The sequence below is a fragment of the Salvia splendens genome, chromosome 3, assembly GCF_004379255.2.
Source record: "Salvia splendens isolate huo1 chromosome 3, SspV2, whole genome shotgun sequence".
NCBI lineage: Eukaryota > Viridiplantae > Streptophyta > Magnoliopsida > Lamiales > Lamiaceae > Salvia > Salvia splendens.
Window position 1 is genome coordinate 4,386,374 of NC_056034.1, and position 19,060 is coordinate 4,405,433.

A 19,060-nucleotide genomic window follows, 5' to 3' on the forward strand; every position below is an offset into this window, starting at 1 on the left:
CCGTCAAGGACGAGGAACGATGGGCCGGCGGTTTCCGCTCCAGCTCGGGCTCAAACTCGAAGCGCACGAAGCATACGGCGAGTGGCCAATACTCGTCTAGTGCTGGTGCGTCTGGTGGTGACACTACTGAAGGCATCAGCCAACATGATGCTGAATCCCAGGAGTTTGCGGGTACGGTCGGCGATGCAGGAGGATCCGCGAGTAGGCGCCGTCGGCCGCAAGGGACGAAGGCGGCGAAAGCGGCTAGAGCAAGGAAGGGCCGAGGCGAATCAAGCCAGCCGGCCTCAGGATCGGGCTCGCGAGGAGGCTCGGACACACTTATGGTGGCGTACATGACCGCCACAATGGCGGACACTTCCCGCTTCTCGCACTCCCAATACGCGGCCTGGTGGAACGGAATTGTGCATATGGCAGCACAACTTGGCCTTCCGACTCCCCCTCAACCTCGACCGCCTCCGGAGGATGATTAGCCCTTCCGATTATTTTTTTTTTTATTTTGTGTGTTTTTTTATTTTGTGTGTTTTTTTATTTTGTTTTAATTTTAATAAAGTGTGTTTGTTTAAATTGAATTGGGTTTTAAAAAAAAATTATAAATTAAATTGAATGAATAGTAATTAAGAGACGGTATAGAGACGGTTAAGAGACGGAGCGTTGCAGGTTCCGTCTCTTAGTTAAGAGATGGAGGCAAAAAGGACAGTGGGGCCCTCAAATAGTGCTCAAATAGTAGTTAAGAGACGGTTTAAGAGACGGTATAGAGACAGCGTTGTGGATGGCCTTAGTGTTTCTATCGATATTAAGAAAATATTAGGCAGTTCTGTTGGTCTTAAATGATTAGATCTATTTATAAGAGTACGCTTTCATAAAAACTACATAGATTTTTTAGATTGCATACCGAGCTTCATTTTACTCGGGAACGTGCACATATGATCTACTCCTTTCATTCCATAGTAATGGAGGCGTTTCTTTTCGGCACACAGATTAAGAAAAATTGTGTTAGGTGAGTTAAGTAAAGAGAGAGTAAAGTAAAAAATGAAAAAGGTAGAGAGATGAAGAGAGAATAAAGTAAGAGAGAGTACAGTAGGTGTGGAAAAATGTGTTGGCTTTTACTAAAAAAAGGAAATGACTCTATTACTATGGAACATACCAAAATGACAAAATGACTCTACTACTATGAAACAGAAGGAGTATTTGCTAACAAGTGGATAACCTAGCACCATCAGAATTAATGACCCATGTTTTAAAAAGTGCAAAATGATAAACAAAGGCACAAAGCCACTAATACATGCCATAGTAGCTATTGAGTATTGTCATGATTATTTTTATTTTGGAGAAGGCATTGATATAACTATCTATTAGCTTCATAAAATTTGCAAATGGAGGTTCATTCCCATATTCCCCACTTTTGTGGTCCACCACAACTCATGCAAAATGTTTTTATTGCATTCATCAAAGGTTTTTATCTATTTTTCATTTTTATCAACCCTTGAGAATCCTATGTAAAATACTTATATACTACTTCTAGGTTGGCTTAGAATTGTGCTTATGCAGTTCTTCTATGGGCAAAAATCTATTATCTTATCTCTCTATATCACTCTATTAATGAACTGTGAGCACACTATTTGGATGAATTTTACAAATCTCAAAATTAAAAGGGATAATAGTTTATTTTTAGCTTAATAAAACTAGTATATATCTATATACCTATTGACCTAGCTTCCAGATTTATACTTTTTCCTATAAACAACTATCCAGAAGGCTCTTTTTTAAAACTAGAATATCTTAATTAGCATACTAATGAATACCTAGAGGCTAGATTCATAACTTGCATTTCTTTTTGTCACACTTTATCCTACAACCACACTACATACTTTTGTGTGAAACTTGTGAATCCAATAAAATGAGTATTAAATACTAATGTTAAACTCGTAAATAGGCAACATCTTATGGGTTTCAACTCGTGATATAATTTTCACACCATTTTTTGCAATTATATGAAGATTCTACACATGCTAGATAATGATAATAATAATCTAAAAGACTTTCCATGTGGGAAAAAACCCACAAATTCCATCCAAACCATGTTTATCAACTATTTCTTGATAAATATCCCACATATGTGACAACCACACAAAATTGTTCAAGATTTAAATAACCACCTAAACTAACCCAACTTTTGCTTGCAATAATAAAGTACACATCTCTCTGAAATATCAAAAAGAAGATTAAATAACAAAGAAAATAATCATATCTTTGCTGTTTTTGCTATTTATTTATTTTTTCGGTTTCTATTGTTAGGGCAGTAGGGGTCCATATGAAGCATCCCCATAAATCATGATAGCAATGGCACTCCTCAAGAACTTTTTCACTTTTACAGCCCATCAAGATATGATGAAGACAAGGTCATTCATTTCTTTATTAGGGGCCGGATAATTAACTTTATTTTTCATGTTTTAATTTTAATACTAAATCATTGATTATAGATGGGTTTGTTGATAATGATATTATAACCATGTTGTTAATCCCATTTGATATAATTGAATTCATTGCATTCGTGCTGTTTACCACATGTGTGCAATGATGAGTGTTTAGATGAATATGATAAAATAAAATAAAAATAGTGCTTTCAATCCATTATTCATCCATGCCACTCACATTCAGCATTATAATTTTGTGGTATTACACAAAAATAAGGTTTACTCGTAATATATCTAAAATGATAATCATAAATTCTTAGTTATCGTTGCAAAAGGAAAAGAAACCATGTGCCATGGTTGTCCCTAACCTCAAGTTATAGGTGAAGAATTTACAGAAGTGTTTTTAAGTCAAATGAGCTGTTGTCCCCTTTCTGAATCTTACCTTTAAACTCAATTAGTGTGATTAATTAGGTCACATTAATGTGCTACTATAATTTAGAACGACAGAATCAATATCACATAGTATATAAATTAAAAATCTTTTTAAGTGGGACATAGTCCTCGTAAATATTCTTAAAGTGATTAATTTATGACTTGTCACTAATTCTCTATGTCGTCATGTGTAATACAACTAGATTGACTTTTACATTAGTACTAGGATAATGACAATTAGTGGAACTAAATACTTTGATTAGGTCAAATGGGGCCAACAGCCTAGTTTTCTTTTTCTCAAGTCTTGTTATTCTCTTGGGAAAGCCGAAAGAGTCATTGCCACGGTTGTTAGATGCTCAAGGAATTTCATTTTCAAGAATCCAATATATCCTTGAATAAAGAGAATTAAAGGGATGAAAAAGAAGAAGGGGAAAATGTGTGGTTTTTAAGACATAGTGCCCTGCATATTTCCAACCAAATCACATGCACTTTGGGAAAAAAAAAATTCAGAGGATTGCTGCATAAGTGATGCCATTCTATGCCACCCATGATTGTATAGTGTATTGCACTGTGTCCAACGAGTAGTTTCTATTTACAAAATTTATGTCATAATTTCGAATAGTAATTCTTTGTTAAGAGAATAATTTGGTCTCCAAGATAAAATTATAAGACATGTGTATGAACAAGGTAGATTCACCCTATCCAGATAAGGTGATTTTAACATTACTAAGATAAAAGAAAATAAGAAAATTGGTCAAAAACGTTCATTTGTTAAGCAATTTTTTCATCCATCTGAATCAAATATATATACTTCATATTGATGCTTCATGCAGATTAAGTTACTTTGAATGAAAGTAATTTTCTTATAGTTCACTCATTTAAATGACAATTGGGACATTTATCTGAAAAATGGCTACTTGGGCTCACAATAGTTTACTAACATACTTTCAAGACTAAGATTGACAAAGCTATAAATAACTGATGATGAAAAACAACACTGAATACAATAATTGGACTCTAAGGAATCAAAGACCACAAATATCCATCAAGGCCATTTGGTAAATATCACTAAACTTCTATGTATACAGCAAACAGTAACGAAAGAACAGCAAACGTCGTCGTATTGATGTTCTGTACAAGTAATTATCGTCAATGTCATTCTAAGAAAAAACTGTCTTCCTAAGTATAAGAATACAGAAACAATCACTAATGAGGGCTCCTAGGCACAGCATATATAGGACTGCTGCTAAGAAACAATGTGTCTGTTGAAGCAGGCGACGTACCCTGATCATCTCAATGGTTGGGGGTGTTGATCAGGAGGAAACAATGTAACAAGAAATCTGTGAATCATCTCAAAACTGGTAAATGTGATTACAGCAGCTGGGGTCGTCCTCAGCAGGTTGATGGCACAACCCCGGTAGAAACCAGGGATGCCGTCTTGCTTGAAAACCTTCTTGATGCAGTCGACAACGCCAGAATATTGCTTCTCGGAATGGTAACCTTGTTCTTGAAGTCTTGAACGGACAACCTGCAGGAGCATGAAGTTACAGTCTGTTCATCCAAGAACACTTTTTTAGTCTAAATGGGTGGAGTCGAGAGCCATGATATGCCAACAAGTGTAAGGAATGGTGAAACTGGAAGAGTGTTTAGCAATCCCAGTTTGATAAAATCCCAGCAAAGAATAATTTTAACTAAAATACTGTTTTCGGATATTATGGAACTTTCATGTTTGACACTTTTGACTTTTGAGTAATGTATATATCACCTAGTCATGACTCATAAATAAATGAACTCAGTTAGCATTATAAAAAGTTTCTTCAGAATTATTCTACAATTAATAATCCAATAAGAATATGTTGAACTAAGTTATCTGTATGTCTCCATATATTTTAGCAGATGCATCTTTTTTCTTGTGTTTTGAGTTTTGGTCAATGCTATGAATTGTTTTGCACAAAGAAATAAGACAAAAAAAAAGAAGAAGATTGACATCTTTTCCACAAACCTCATGAGGATATGTCAAGGTCGAAGCAAATATTTTTGAAACGGACGAAGCTAAAGCAACATCACTTGCACTGAGTTTATCGGTCGATGTGTTACCTACCATCATCAACAAATATTCAAGATGGGATTATTTCAGTGAGGTAACAAAAATGTCATTGGAAAGAATAAGGAAGGTGTCATTTTTTCAAGTAAAATATTGGAGCTACATACCTTGTTTAGCTAGATAACTCTTTATCTTTTCATATGTTGGAAACTGAATAGCAGCATGACTAATACCAGCCAAAGCTGGCACTAGTCCACTGCATAGCACAAATAACAAAACAGAAAATTAAAAATTGATTCCTCTGGTGTAAAATATTAATCCAACGTAGTTTTCCGGCATGCTTCATGAAAGAGATAACCAACCTATACAATCCACGAATGCCCTCTTCACGTGCAATTCTTTTTAAGGCAGATAATGTACCCCTATACGGCACCACACCTGTTCTCATCCCTTGTGTCTGCATAAAACAGAAAATCATTGTACCACTAAAATAAATAAAAATTAAAATTCATCAATGTCTTTCAATAGGTTGTAAGCAAGACTTTGTACACTAAAGTCCACTGGGCAAGTTTCTGAGGCTATACAAATTTGAAATAAAACATTTATTATGTATCAATGCATGTGCTTTACTGTAGATAGTGGAAAGTACAATATTTTATGCTGATGCCAGAGAGATTCAAATCTTTGATGATTTTGAATGTCAACTTGCAATATGTTTATAGTTTGTATGGAAAATGCGCCATCATACCATATCCCCACACCTACAATCAAAGAGGCAAATTTCTCACGTCTCATTCACCAGTTCCAATTGCCCAACCCTCCACCGATATCGTACACAAACTGCTCTCTTAAAGGTTTGGTAGTAAAAAAAACAATCTCTTTCATAACCGTTTCTAATATCAGTATCTAACTATATGAGGACATGAGAGAATTAGAATATAAAGATACACAAATATGTATCCAATGAACACAAATGCCCCCATCCTTCATACAAACACCTGCAGCACAATTTCATGAATTTAAGTTTTATATATGCACTTATCATTAATTCGAAAAGGGAGTTTCAGTTTACAAACATATTTAAATACTTTAGATTCAGAAAGTAACATATTAGCTTAGCTACACTTTTAGCAGCAATAAAAAGCATAATAATCAAGATTTACCAAAAAGAACATGTGCCATAGTGACCAGAAAGAAATACCTGAAACCTTGTTTTGACAACCCAAAGAGGATTTGTCGTGATTGCTGTTGCAGCTCCAGCACCAGAAGCAGCCGCCATACTTGCACCAACAGAGAGCTGCTGATTTACATCTAAAAATTTCAGAAGCATCAATAACACCCATTTAGACTGTTCAAAGAAACAGCTTTCGACAAATATATATATAGAATGATAAAAGCAGGTAAAGAACTGACCATCGGAACCAAGTAAACTCTTTAATTGTTCATAAATAGTGAAATACACCTGTAAGAAAAGTCAATAACAAGTTAATTGTCTCCCTGTTTCCATTTACAAAACCAGTAAATTTGCACATTTATAAGCATCAGTTCAGGATAACTGAAACCTCCAACTTACTGCCCAATTTGGAAACATGGCAAGCATCGTAGGGGAGAGTCCTCGGTACATACCACGTAATCCCTCCTTCTGAAATATCTGTTCTAAACTTTGAATTATAACACTACCTGGAAAATTTTTGAACAAACAACCATCCATCATATGGTACCACATCCCACACAACAAAATTGGTAATTGCTACAGCATCAGATTAAACCTCTCTCACAAAAATGTAACCACTGATTGAAACAGCCAAAGAGGAAGCACCGGAAAATGAACCTTCTAAATCTCATCTAGAATGCACTAAACTACTAAGTTTAGCCCCAAAAGAAAACTTTTGTTACCTCTGATATTAGCATTTGCAAGCCGGGGAAGCCCATGGACCTGTAACCTAGTCTTGATAACATCTAAAGGGCATACAAAAGTAGCTGCAATCGCACCTGCACCAAATCAAGTTATTCCTCATCAAAGTGGATTCATATTTGAAAGGGGGAAAAAGAGGTATGAATCTATCCTCCAAATTTGTTTCTAAATTCATTAAAAAATAGAGAATTTGCAGTGATCAATAACTTAATTGAAACATCCAATCGCATTGAGGTAAGGAATCGATTAAAGGAGAAAGGAAAAGGTAGAGAACTCGAGAGGAGATATTTACCAGCCGCAGCGCCGGCGCCAGCATTGCAGAGAAGGCCCCTAGGACTAACGCCGTGACTCTGAGCAGCCATCGATAAATTGAGTACAATCAACCAGCGAAACTAGAGCGAATTCGGAAACAGCAACGGTAGAAATGAGTTGAGAGAAGCGATAATTGTCTGCGACGGAGTTGGAGGAGTCCTCTGTGGAGAGGCAGATCACCGCCGAAAACAACCGCAGCATGGCCAACACTAATGAGAATCAATTAAACTCAACCAAATCTCCATAGCTGTTGAGCAAGCCGTCTCAGATCAGTTATGAAAAATTAAAGACGTTGGGGAGAATTTGTGTCAACAAATCGTAGCTGGTTGTTGAAGGCGATTAAATCGAGAATGCGAAGTAGCGATAAGATTGTGTGGAGTGAGAGAGAAAAATTGAACATTGACTAGAATTGTTAACCATAGATATTTAATGCACATTTAAGATTTATTTGGATAAAATCCAAATTCGGACCACAAAATATTTGCCTCAATTGAACACGCATTCTTTGCTTAGAAAAGAAATTAATTTATTGTGCTTCGGTTTGAGTTTTTGAATTCAGCCTAATGTGGAAATGTACTTGTATCAGTATTTATCTTCGTGTAGGTGTAGCAACTGGAATTTTAATCTTACCCAATTAATAAATAGGTTTATTCAATATTCCGGTTTGATGCAAAAATTATTTATATTCCAAATTCGAACAATTGTTAGCCACTACTAATATGGGTGCATTTACGTATGTGACGGACGGTTCGCCGCAATGGGTCCCGCACACTTTTTGGGCATGTGCATTTAAAAAATGAAAGTAATGCTATTACAGATCTGTTTATTAGTAATTTTTAATAATTTGTATCTAAATCATAGTGACATAAACACATTAAAAATTTTGTGTGACACGATGGATCCTCGTTCTTGTTTTGGCGTTTATTGAAAAATTGTTTACTCTCGCCTTGAAAAGAATATGTAGCTACCGAAAAAATATTAAATTATGTGTTGCATGTTGCATAACTATTAATCATTTTGATTGGCCCTAATTCAGTTATTTCTGTTGTCGGATATTGTTGAAGGCTTCAGATTGAATGACGTTATTGGCCCTATTTATAAATTCAGTTATTTTTATTGTCGGAATTTGTTGAAAGCTTTTGGTTGAATAAACGTCATTTTGTCGATCAAAGTGAGATGCATCAAATTGGTGGAATTTAAATTATTAAAATTAGAATATAAATCAATGTGAAGTAAATTTACATATATCAAGAGAAGAAACTAAGACAAGATATTACCCTTTGCAATTCTCTCTTACCAATAAATTTATAATGTTATGAATGACAAATATTTTAATATTAGTTGAGAAAAAACAATATTACTAGATTCACTACCTTATCGAATTTTTCAGGATAGACAATATTAAATTATTAATATGATACCATATCAAAAATTGATGTATCATAATACACGGTCTATCGAATATTGATGAACATATCACTTTTATTCCAATATTTATTAATCTTGCGTATTACTACTACATAATTTTACATTCATAAGCTAATGTTAAAATAGACTATGCATGGCAACTAGAATAAATGCATACATAAAACACATAACATAAGCCCAAAACAAATATCTTTGTTTAAGTAATAAAAAACGAAACACAATTTACCTGACAAACGTCTTCAGCTGAGGCCCACATAAATAGCAAGCACTAAAAATAAGCCTTTTCACCTTTGCCCTATTCACAAGTAATAATGTAGTGGCCTAACAAAAATCATTTAAATTTCGGGTCATATTGCAATATTCATCATGTTTTATTGATAAAAGGAAAATTCTCAGCCAGAGTAAAGGGGTAAATCTCATTCCTATGCAACATTATACAAACTACACACAAGAAATAAATCAGGTTAGGCCAGATTGGTAGAAAGTGTGATGCGAAGCATTTTTCCATTTTATTCCCCTTTGTTCTACGCATTTTTATGATCTTGTGAGCCAGCAGATTTGCTGTTTTATAATCATCAATTTTCTTGATTTCATCTCAGGAAGCCTTTGGACGGTACCTTGATTTACATGAACTATATAATGAGTACATCAACTCCAAGTATGGGCAGCAAATTGAGTACGATGTGTTTTCAGATACAAGGAAGATATCGAGCAAATTGAAGTTAACTAGGAGGTGAAAAACTGTGCAGAGAGCTCTAAAAATTGGCCCCCCCGGGTCAATTTCATGCCCAATAATTCACCCGGCCGGGTGATTTTCGCGAGGCATGGGAAGTCAGGAGGGGTCGATTTCACGTCACCCGGCCGGGTTGTTCACTCTTAACTGCAAAGTGGCAATTTTCGGCAGTTTGGCTAGAAGAAAAAGGGGAGTTGCTGGCATGTGGAGCGAGGTTTTTTTGACAGAGAAGAAAGAAGAGAAAAGGGAGAAGAGAAGAGGAAGAAGAGAGGAGGAAGTTCCGGCCAACTTTCCGACAATCCGACTCCAAATCCCAACTCCACTCATTGAGGGCAACACACCTATGGTTTTGTTTCTACATTCTACCATGTGTATAGGCTAGACTCTCTTTGTTGCTCCAAGTTGTAATCTAGGCTTGTATATTTGTTTTAACACCTTGAATCGTACGTTTGATACCAACAATGTGTTTGATAATTAAAATGCTACGTTTTTGGCTAATGATGTAGTGTTGTTAAATCTTAACTATCGTCTCTTTAACATAGCTTAGGATTGATCGTTTGTTGGTATGCTATCGAATTAGAACTGTTCAGGGGATAAATTGATAGTGGATTAGGTAAGTAATTATAGTAGACGACGTTTGTTCCCATGCATCCGCAGGAATTAAATGTCGTTGAAAGTTGGTTCACGGAACAAGTGTTCAGCTGACTGTGAACTATACGTCGTAGACATGTTCAGTGCACGCGATTAGGTTGATAATTATAATCCCGTCGTATGTTTCGTTGTAAATGGTGTAAAACAACGCAAGCTTAGAGAGCAACTTGGAGTGACTTGTCTTCCTCGTGTTAAAAATCTCATTTTAGTAGCTTAAGTTAGTTAACCATTTCAAAATCAAAACAAAACCTTTATATGCTTTGTGTAGTCATATTAAGTGTAAGCAATCTCGCCTCCCTGTGGATCGACACTTGAAATACTACTACGATACTGTATTCTTGCAGTAGTGTAGTATTATTAGAGTTAAAATAATTGAACTTGATAATCTTTATACATTGATTAAGAACTCTAAAATATCGCATCAAAGTGTAAGCTCCCAACTGCTATTCACCACTCACTGGCCATTTGTCAGATAAGTTCAGCTCCAAGATCCCCATGTCTAGGGTTAGAAGATGAATCCAGCAAAACCTAACCTAACCTACCCAGATTAAAAACTGAAACAACTAAGGAGAATGAAAAAACAGTGTCCAGCCAGCCAGCTGCAGTAGGAAAGGATTTAATCTCATCAATGGCTCACAATACACAAGCACAAACCATAGTATGGTTGAGAAACTGATTGTGCTTAGACATGTTGATGAACTACCACCAGGAACAGCAACTGATGTCTGAAAGTTCCCTTCACTCGAACAAAGCTTCGGGCAGATCCAGGTGTTCATAAATCGTCCAAAATGGTCGATAATACTAATCCCTGTAGAAAGTTGCACCTGCTGGCCCTCTCTTTATGCCAGTCTTTCGACGGGGTTGGTTGTATTCTGCAATAGGGATGACACTACATAAGGCTTGCTATAGCTGCGAGAATGTCAAATAACAGCTGTAGCAAAACTTGTACTATAGGCTAAACATGATAGTAGTCCAACAAGCAAATGTTAGCACTTTCTTATGTGACACCAAGAAAGAATAATGAGGGTATCTCTACAAAAAACCTTAACCAAGAATCAAACCTAATCAAGCGATGTCAATATAATGTGTGCATCTATGATTTCCTACAATGCAGTTTTCACACCTTTTGCATGAGATTTGTTGTTCATTGATAATCAGTTCAATGCATCAATTTAGTCGGTGTTTGGTTGAGCTTATAAACTCATTCGAACAATTTATAAGCTGTGTAGGAGCTTATATTTTCTCAATGATGAGAAAATAACAAAAATGTTATCTCAATCTCTAGGTTGTATAATCAAAGTACATCTTTCTAGTTTATGATGTCTTTCCAAACAAAAACACATCCTATGCAATCTAGAGTAAAGGCAGTAGGACACAAGTCTAATGCACTAAAAAACTTTGAACACTGACATTTCAAAAGTGTTGTGAAATATCCAAAAGCCTGTGAGAAGAGCCATGTGGTGCATACCTGTCTATGGTAACATCTTTTGAAATGTCCAACAATGTTACTCTGGCTTTAGTTGAAGAAGCATCTTTTGTGGTGCTAGCACGGCGTGGACTATTGACGAATGAAAGTAGCTTGGAATCAGTTTCTGCATTAGATGAAGATCCTACACAAGAAGACTCCTTTATAGACTGCAAATGTTTCTTCTGCAACTCTTTTCTGAACAGAAATAATGCTGAACGAGACTGAGTATTCCAATACTTCTTGATGCATAGTGCGTTTGTCGAGTTAAGGTCACAACAATGTATAATACAGGCAGTAACCATCCTCAAGTTTAAGCTTCAGAAAGTTAACATAAAATGCATATAGTTCTCAATCACAAAACAACCCATTCACCTAAAATGCCTTCAAAGGATATCTTCAATACATTTTCGTGCTCTGTGATTAGATGTGGAGCCATGTTTATCCGCACTTTTATCATACAATAAGGACATATCTGTGAAATAAAGAACTCGGTTAAACAAAGTAAACTCAAACCATTATTGTTTTTAATAATCGGTAGAAAGATACTTAGCACATCAGTCATTACTCACTAGCAATAGTAAACACACATTTCTATAAATACGTTTGAAGCCAAGTCTGATCAAACTATTGGGAGCTAATATTCTAAATAACACCAACAGGCGATCAAAATCATTACCCCGGGTTTAACCTCCCTCCGGTGATCGGCATCAATGTGGCAGCACAATCCAAGAACATCAAAATCCCCAGAGCAAAACGGGCACGCCAACTCTTCCGATTTCTCGTCGCTCTCAAAATCATTCAGTTCATCCTCCTTGACCCCTCCCATCTCCTCATCCTCCTCCTCGTAATCATCTACTATGTCAACCACAAATTTAGAAACGGAACCGAAACAACAAGATCGCAGGATGAAAATTCATAAGATTTCAAAGAATCGATAAGAAAAAAATTGTATTGAACACTAACCGATAGTGTTTCGGGAAAAAGAAGACTTCTCAAAATCCACATACTTGTCAAACCGATCCGCCATTATCAATTATATTAATTGTGGATTCGATAAGTGGATTCGATAACCAAAGTGAAGAAGAGGTTGAAAGGAATTCAAATAAGAAATTGATAGGTTTTTCTCCTGCTTCTTCCCTCAAACAGTGATTTTGTGGAGAGAGAGAGTGAGAGGGGAATACCGAGAACAGAAAATGGCAGTTGGATCCGAATTAAATTCGAGTCGGATTTCGGGTCGGAAATTGGACTCATTTAAAGTCATGCAACACGTCAGCCGCCAAATTATTCCCATGAATGTGTGGAGGGAGCATCTCCAGTGGGCGGATGTCCCACTCGGACATCCACTAGGACATCCCGAAAACACCTCCCGCCAAGTCACTAGGACTTCACATCTCACTGCCACGTCAGTAGGACATCCCATTCACAATCCGCCCTTCCCATCGCCCTTTCCACTAGGACTTCCCGCAATAAAAAAAATCACAAATTCACAAATAAAACAATTTACATTCTCGCTATCACTGTCACTAGACATTCTAGATATACTTGAAATTAGAGGTGTAGAGAGAGAAACTTGTTAACACAAGTGGTGTGAATGAAATAAAATTCAACGAGCCGTATATATAGAGTTTAAAAAAACTAAAAAAAATTTAAAAATCGGACGTCCGCCCGCCCATCGCACCGACGTCCGAGGACACCCGACGTCCTCACGGGACGTCCGTATCCGACCTCCCCTGCCATAATGGCGGACGTCCCGGTCGCCCGTCGCGCACGTCCGACCGGACGTCCGCCATTGGAGATGCTCTTAGTGTGGAGAGAGTTTATTGTTTACACTTAATTTAGGAATATTGGCCCCTAAAATCACAAAATTTTCAAAAAGTTTGTTTTTTCCAACCAATTTTTAATTTGGCAAATAATATTACGAACTTTTATTCGAATATGTTATTTCTCACTTGCTAAAAAATTCCAGTTATATTAATAAATTGAAGAACAATTTGAAGGGTGTGCTTCAAGAAAAACTATCCTCAAAGATTGAAGATAGTTGTCGAGAAATTACGAAAAAAAATCCTTATCATGATATTATTTGTCGGAATTTTTTCGCCGGTGGGAAATAACAAACTCGGGTAAAAGTTCGTGATATTATTTGCCAAATTAAAAGTTCGTGGGAAAAAACAAACTTTTTGAAAGTTCCGTGATATTAGGGTCCAACATCCCTTTAAATTAAATTGAACTATTTAAAGTGTGATTTTCATTAATAATTCTAATTTATGTTATTTTAACGTAATGCCGGAATATTATTATAGCAAAATCGAATGACTAATTATTTTATTAAGACTGAATGTATATAGTAAATTATTTTATTTTGACTAAATTGCTATGATGGCTACAATGCAGTTGTGAGCACCGTCGAATGGCCGACAATTAGAGCATCCACAACCGTGCTCTTGCCAGCGGCACGGTTGTGGGCCCGGGCGGTACTATTCATGCCTGCTCTCTGGCAAGAGCACAACACCCACAACTGTGCTCTTCCGCAAGGACGAGCACAATTAATATAAAATTCAATTACACAAAAACATTTCCATAATATTAAAATTCATTTAAAACCCACAATAAATATTACAAATGACAAATAAAATTAAACATTGCATAATTAAAATCCTAAAAATTAAAAATTACATAATTAAAATCCTAAAAATTAAAAATTACATAATTAAAATCCTAAAAATTAAAAATGACACTACTCGTTGCCGAATTTCGCCCACATGTGGTTGATTAGGTCTTCTTGTAGTTGATTGTGGATTCGAGTATCGCGCATTGTGTGTCTTGTCTCGATCCTCTGGCCAACCGTCGTATGCTCGCCTCGGCGTAGGGGAGACCTCGCTGTTGAGCTTCCGGCTTCGTCCTCGTCGTAGAAGCTAGCCGCCCTCGGCCCTTCGTCGGCTATAATCATCCCCAAAAGCAGAACGAACGCCCTCGCAAAAATTCTTTAAACATAGGATTCCAGTGGACTCACCGATATGCAAATACTCGTCGAACATGTCGGCCGTTTGCCTAGTAGCGAGTTGTCGGATGGCACACGTACACTTCTGCAACGCCGTGATACTTTGCCGGCCGGCTGCATCTACACCTGTTTGAAAGTATTCAACACGTGCGGACAATGTGTTGACAATTCGCATGAACAAGCGCTTTGACATGAGAAAACGGCGCCTGAAGTAATCTGCCGGAAACCGCGGCTGGTCGGCAAAGTAGTCGGCAACGAGCCTTTCGTGGGCTCCCTCCCGGTCACGATGGATGTACCGTCGATTTGATCTGGTTCGTTGAGGAGGAGGAGCAGGGGTATTCGCCGCGACATATGCTTCGTAAGCGGCACGATGTTGTTCGTAGTATTCTTGTTCTTCGCGTTCCGCTTCCACCATAATATGGGTGAAATCCATTTGAGATTTTGAGTGGGGGATGAATGTGTTGATAGTTTGTATGAGAATTATGAATGAGAGATGAATGAGAGATGATTTGATGTGATAAATGGATGATGAATGTGTGTATTTATAGATGATTTTGGGGAAAAAAAAAATCAAAAAAAATCAAAAAAATTCAGAAAAAACGGGAAAAAAACGGCCATATTTTTGGGATTTGGAAAATATTTTTTTTTTATTTTTTAGCATTATTTATAATTAAATACCGATTTTTAAAAAAAAAATAAAAAAAGTTTAAACACAACGGCTATGCCGTTGACGAATGGGAGCGCGCCACGTGTGCGTCCGCTGGCACGGACGTGCTCGATACATCGAGCAGCGCCGTGCCAGCGGCGCGGCTGCAGCGGCGGCGGTCCTGCGCCTTGCCAACGGCGCGGACGGCGGTGGCGTCTTTCGCCACCGCTGCGGATGCTCTTAAGCTGGGAGGAGGGAAGTTTGCCGAGCGACCGTGTGGGGAAGGAGAGATGCAATGTTGCCCCACCGGACATTCACAATGCAGCCTCAATCGACCAGGGGTGCATTATGAATACACTAATGTATATTTTCTCCGTCCTACTAAAGATGACTCACTTTCATTTTTTTATTTGTCCCAATCAAAATGATCATTTACTATGAAAAAATATGTGTAATAGTATTATGCACGTGAAATGCGTTTCATCCGCAAATGTTAGGGCATCATTAACGCTTGGGGTCGGGCCGCAAAAAGCGAGTCCCGGCCCGGGCGTTGCGTTGGATGAGCGGAAGTTGCGGCTTGGGCCTGTCCTGGGGCCGCAGTTGAAGCCTGAGGACGCTCCCAGGGTCCGGCCCGGCCTAGGGTAAATTGCTTTGGGACGGGCAGCAAACCCCCAAAAAATTTATTTTTCTTTTTTTTAATATTTTTTGGCCTATTTTTACTCATTTCTTCAACATTCTTCCACCAATTTCTCCATTTCTATCCTCTAAATTATTTCAATATTTTTTCTAGGAATTGTAATTTTTATTTTCTAGGGCTTAATAAAAAATTTTTCCTAGGATTTGTAATTTTCTTTTTTAGACTGAACAATGTATTTTTCCGGCTTGAATTGTTCAACGTATTGCATTTACGAGTAAAATATGTTGAAGTTGTGAAAAGTGTCATTTATTAGTTGCGGCCCGGGTTGGGGCTGCAGGGTTAGAGCAGTTGTAGTCTGGGACTCAAATTTAGGAGAATGATGACGTGAAGGGGACTTGTGGCCTGATTCCGGGCAAGGATTAATGATGCTCTTAGCGTCCCCAATTTACTTCTTCTGTTTGACATTATTGTCTTGATCCATGATTCTATAACCCGAGTTCCAGCCTATAGTGAGAGTTGTCAACTAGGATAATCTATGATCTATATGGTCCGACCCAACCTATATTTATCCTAAATTTTATATATTAGTTTAGATTTTTAAAAAAATATTGTATTTGAGTTTTCTCAAAAATAATTGTGATAAGATGGATTTGAATAATAATGCAATATTTCATGTAATTTTTTAATCTCATTTCCATGAAAAAATTACAATAAAAGTAATACGGTATTAGCCATAATTTTCCATGATAAATAAACATGGGCCATAAAATTGGTAATGGGCCCCATAAACATGGATGCTGCTCTCAACTGGAAAATTGGTGGTTCTTAGCTGTAAAGTGTAAAGTCTCATGTATTTCAATCAAGTAATATAAAAGTAATATTAATAAATAAAAATGAATAAAATGGATAGTAGATGGCAGTAAGAAATTGGCATGAAACAAAATGGACATAAGAAGTTAATAAGATTGGAACTCGTTTTCTCACCCACTCCACATTAAGCCCATACAAATCTATTTTATGTTTCTGTCCAAGTGGGGCGTCTGCATTCAATTTTAGTTACTTGCATCATCAAATTGATTGTACAACACACACACTCACCTTAATCAGTTCAATCACCAACCCAGTTCATTCAAATATTGAATTTTGAAAGAAAATTCATCTTAGATACCGCCAAAAACGGATTAAAAAAGTTCTACCAATTTGTATAAGTTTCAGATCAATAAAATATAGTAGTAGAAGGTATTAACTAGATTCGATAAGCCTATAAATTTATTGTAATGCCCACCCTACCTATTTACTCGTTATTTAACTCATTCATATGGACTATGGAGTATAAGAATGGCCTAAATCTTACGAGGCAGAAGCATTAATTTAAGGCCCCAAACTAAATAGCTAACTCCTCTTAGTAAATAAAAAAAATACAATAAATGCCAAGCCTAATACTCACTAAGTTCACTTTTTTATAGAATAGAAAATTTAATAGCTGAAAAAGAATTAATTCAATCTTGATTCGATTGATAAATAATTAAATACAACAACTAGGCTTCCCTATTCTTAAAATAAACAATGATAAATGAGTATATTTAATTGCTCCATTCGATGCCTCCAATAACGGTACTATGCAGCAGACCTAAACAATGACACAATTTTGTTTTATTTCAAGCCTTTGAAATCATTTATCCAAAGACAATAGCATATTTGGTTTTTGCATTGTTTAGAATCGTTTTCTTCAAAATATGAAATATTTTTCGTAATATTGAGACAAGCTCTACCACCCTTTTTCGATTCGGCACGCTAAAAAAAGAAATATCTGAGTCAAAAATCATTTTTTATTTCGAAAACGTGCTACGAGGTTTCCATCCACAAGTATTATTTCACATGTTGTTTTAATCCCTATTATCGAAATTCATACTCCAAAAGTGCAGCAAAATATATTCAATGTATCGAATTGAGTTTCTATTTTTTTTTATATATGTATAGTTAAAAACTTCTTAATATGAATTGAAGCCTACACGAGTTATCTATGGAGAATTAATCTTTTACCCCCTAAATCTTTTTTTAAAAAATTGGAATTTTAATTAACTCTTTTAAAACAACACTCCCATCAAGAATATGCGAATGGTAACACGGAGTATAACAAAATGCTAATGGAAAACGTATCCCATTAAAGACAAATAATAGATCAAGATTGTAGGTTGTTTAGTTGTTATTTGGTAAATACTAGGAAGTATTGTAAGAATAAATTATAAAAATCTTTTAAAAAAGTAATTGCACTTTCTTAGTGGACCCATATAAAAGTGAGAAAATAAAACCAATAGACTTTGGTTAAATTAATTGTTTTATCTTGTTAGCACTACACTACATGCCATCCAACTCCCCACAACATCCTGAAACAGTCTAACAGTCCTAAAAATACTTTTTTCATTTTCAAATTTGGTCGGTAAAATGTTAGTAATTTAATTTGGAAGTCTCCTATAAATAAGCAATAAAAAAGGTTAGGAAGTGGAGAGAGCAAATATTTCATTTCTCACCAACAACCCATACAATGTGTGCCGCATACCTCTTCTCGCATAATGGCCTACCTCTATTTCGCATCTTACACTACTTTTTCTTCTTACCATTTCCAAATACTTCAACAACATCCACTTCTCATAACACACAATCTTTCCCACTATCCTTTTTTTATACTCCATATTTTATTACATGTCCAAAACAAAAGCAATAAAGCTTCTAGAGACCAACTTACAACATACTGTATTTTAATATAACTACAAGCCCAGATGAAAGATGAAACCAACAATATACCAAAATAACAACTTATTGTTCCCTTATTCTCCTCTTTTTTTCACTTTTCATTCATGTCTTGTTAGTATCAACGAATCAAGAAAGAAAAAGGAAGACCCTTTTTTACCATGGCCCCTTTATGCTATGTTTAGAAAGGAGAATTAAAAATGCACAGAAGATAAAAAGGAGAGCACCAAACACAAACTTGCTGTCTCAATTATATTCTTCACAAATGCTTAACATATGCATGGAATGATATAATTTAATAAAGTTAATTAGTAAAACTAACATTGGGAAAATAAGTACAGCTACGAAGTAGAGATGGAACAAGAAAACTATAGAGCAAGTAGGCCGACAACATCGAGTCTTCTTCATAATTTATTTGTATCAACATATCTGTATATCCTAGGCAATCTCGTACCTTTTAAACCACTCCAAAACTTCTAAATCTCACCACAGTAAACATTATTAGGAATATAACCACCCTTCAAATGGAAGGGGAGTAAACACTACCAAACAACTGTAACATCGCTACGAATAAAATCCGAGTAGATAAATATACAACAAAGCACAAATCGATCAGATTCAGCAGAGTTAA

General features: G+C 36.3%; 2 protein-coding genes across 2 annotated transcripts; both read right to left on the reverse strand.

Moving 5' to 3' along the window:
- Positions 1-3,805: 3,805 nt before the first annotated feature.
- Positions 3,806-7,532, reverse strand: LOC121797133 (nicotinamide adenine dinucleotide transporter 1, chloroplastic-like). The gene is made up of 9 exons (XM_042195866.1): positions 7,098-7,532; positions 6,787-6,882; positions 6,464-6,570; positions 6,304-6,352; positions 6,092-6,201; positions 5,253-5,347; positions 5,058-5,146; positions 4,849-4,943; positions 3,806-4,374 (listed from the first exon to the last, which is right to left on the reverse strand). Exons 1-9 carry the CDS (start codon positions 7,165-7,167, stop codon positions 4,135-4,137), a joined length of 951 nt encoding a protein of 316 aa, XP_042051800.1. The 5' UTR covers positions 7,168-7,532; the 3' UTR covers positions 3,806-4,134.
- A 2,746-nt stretch (positions 7,533-10,278) lies between these two features.
- On the reverse strand, positions 10,279-12,602 carry LOC121794465 (protein DEHYDRATION-INDUCED 19 homolog 7-like). Its single transcript, XM_042192637.1, has 5 exons — positions 12,361-12,602; positions 12,074-12,249; positions 11,792-11,869; positions 11,398-11,651; positions 10,279-10,801 (listed from the first exon to the last, which is right to left on the reverse strand). Exons 1-5 carry the CDS (start codon positions 12,422-12,424, stop codon positions 10,702-10,704), a joined length of 672 nt encoding a protein of 223 aa, XP_042048571.1. The 5' UTR covers positions 12,425-12,602; the 3' UTR covers positions 10,279-10,701.
- Positions 12,603-19,060: the final 6,458 nt, after the last annotated feature.

Coding starts and splice junctions, on each gene's coding strand:
- LOC121797133 (XM_042195866.1), bottom strand. CDS start 7,167: ATGGCTGCTCAGAGTCACGGCGTTAGTCCTAGGGGCCTTCTCTGCAAT. Junction 6,202..6,303: donor GAGTTTACTTGGTTCCGATG/GTCAGTTCTTTA, acceptor TGAAATTTTTAG/ATGTAAATCAGCAGCTCTCT. Junction 4,944..5,057: donor GAGTTATCTAGCTAAACAAG/GTATGTAGCTCC, acceptor TGATGATGGTAG/GTAACACATCGACCGATAAA.
- LOC121794465 (XM_042192637.1), bottom strand. CDS start 12,424: ATGGCGGATCGGTTTGACAAGTATGTGGATTTTGAGAAGTCTTCTTTT. Junction 11,870..12,073: donor GGAGGGAGGTTAAACCCGGG/GTAATGATTTTG, acceptor TTTATTTCACAG/ATATGTCCTTATTGTATGAT. Junction 11,652..11,791: donor AGCACGAAAATGTATTGAAG/ATATCCTTTGAA, acceptor AACTCGACAAAC/GCACTATGCATCAAGAAGTA.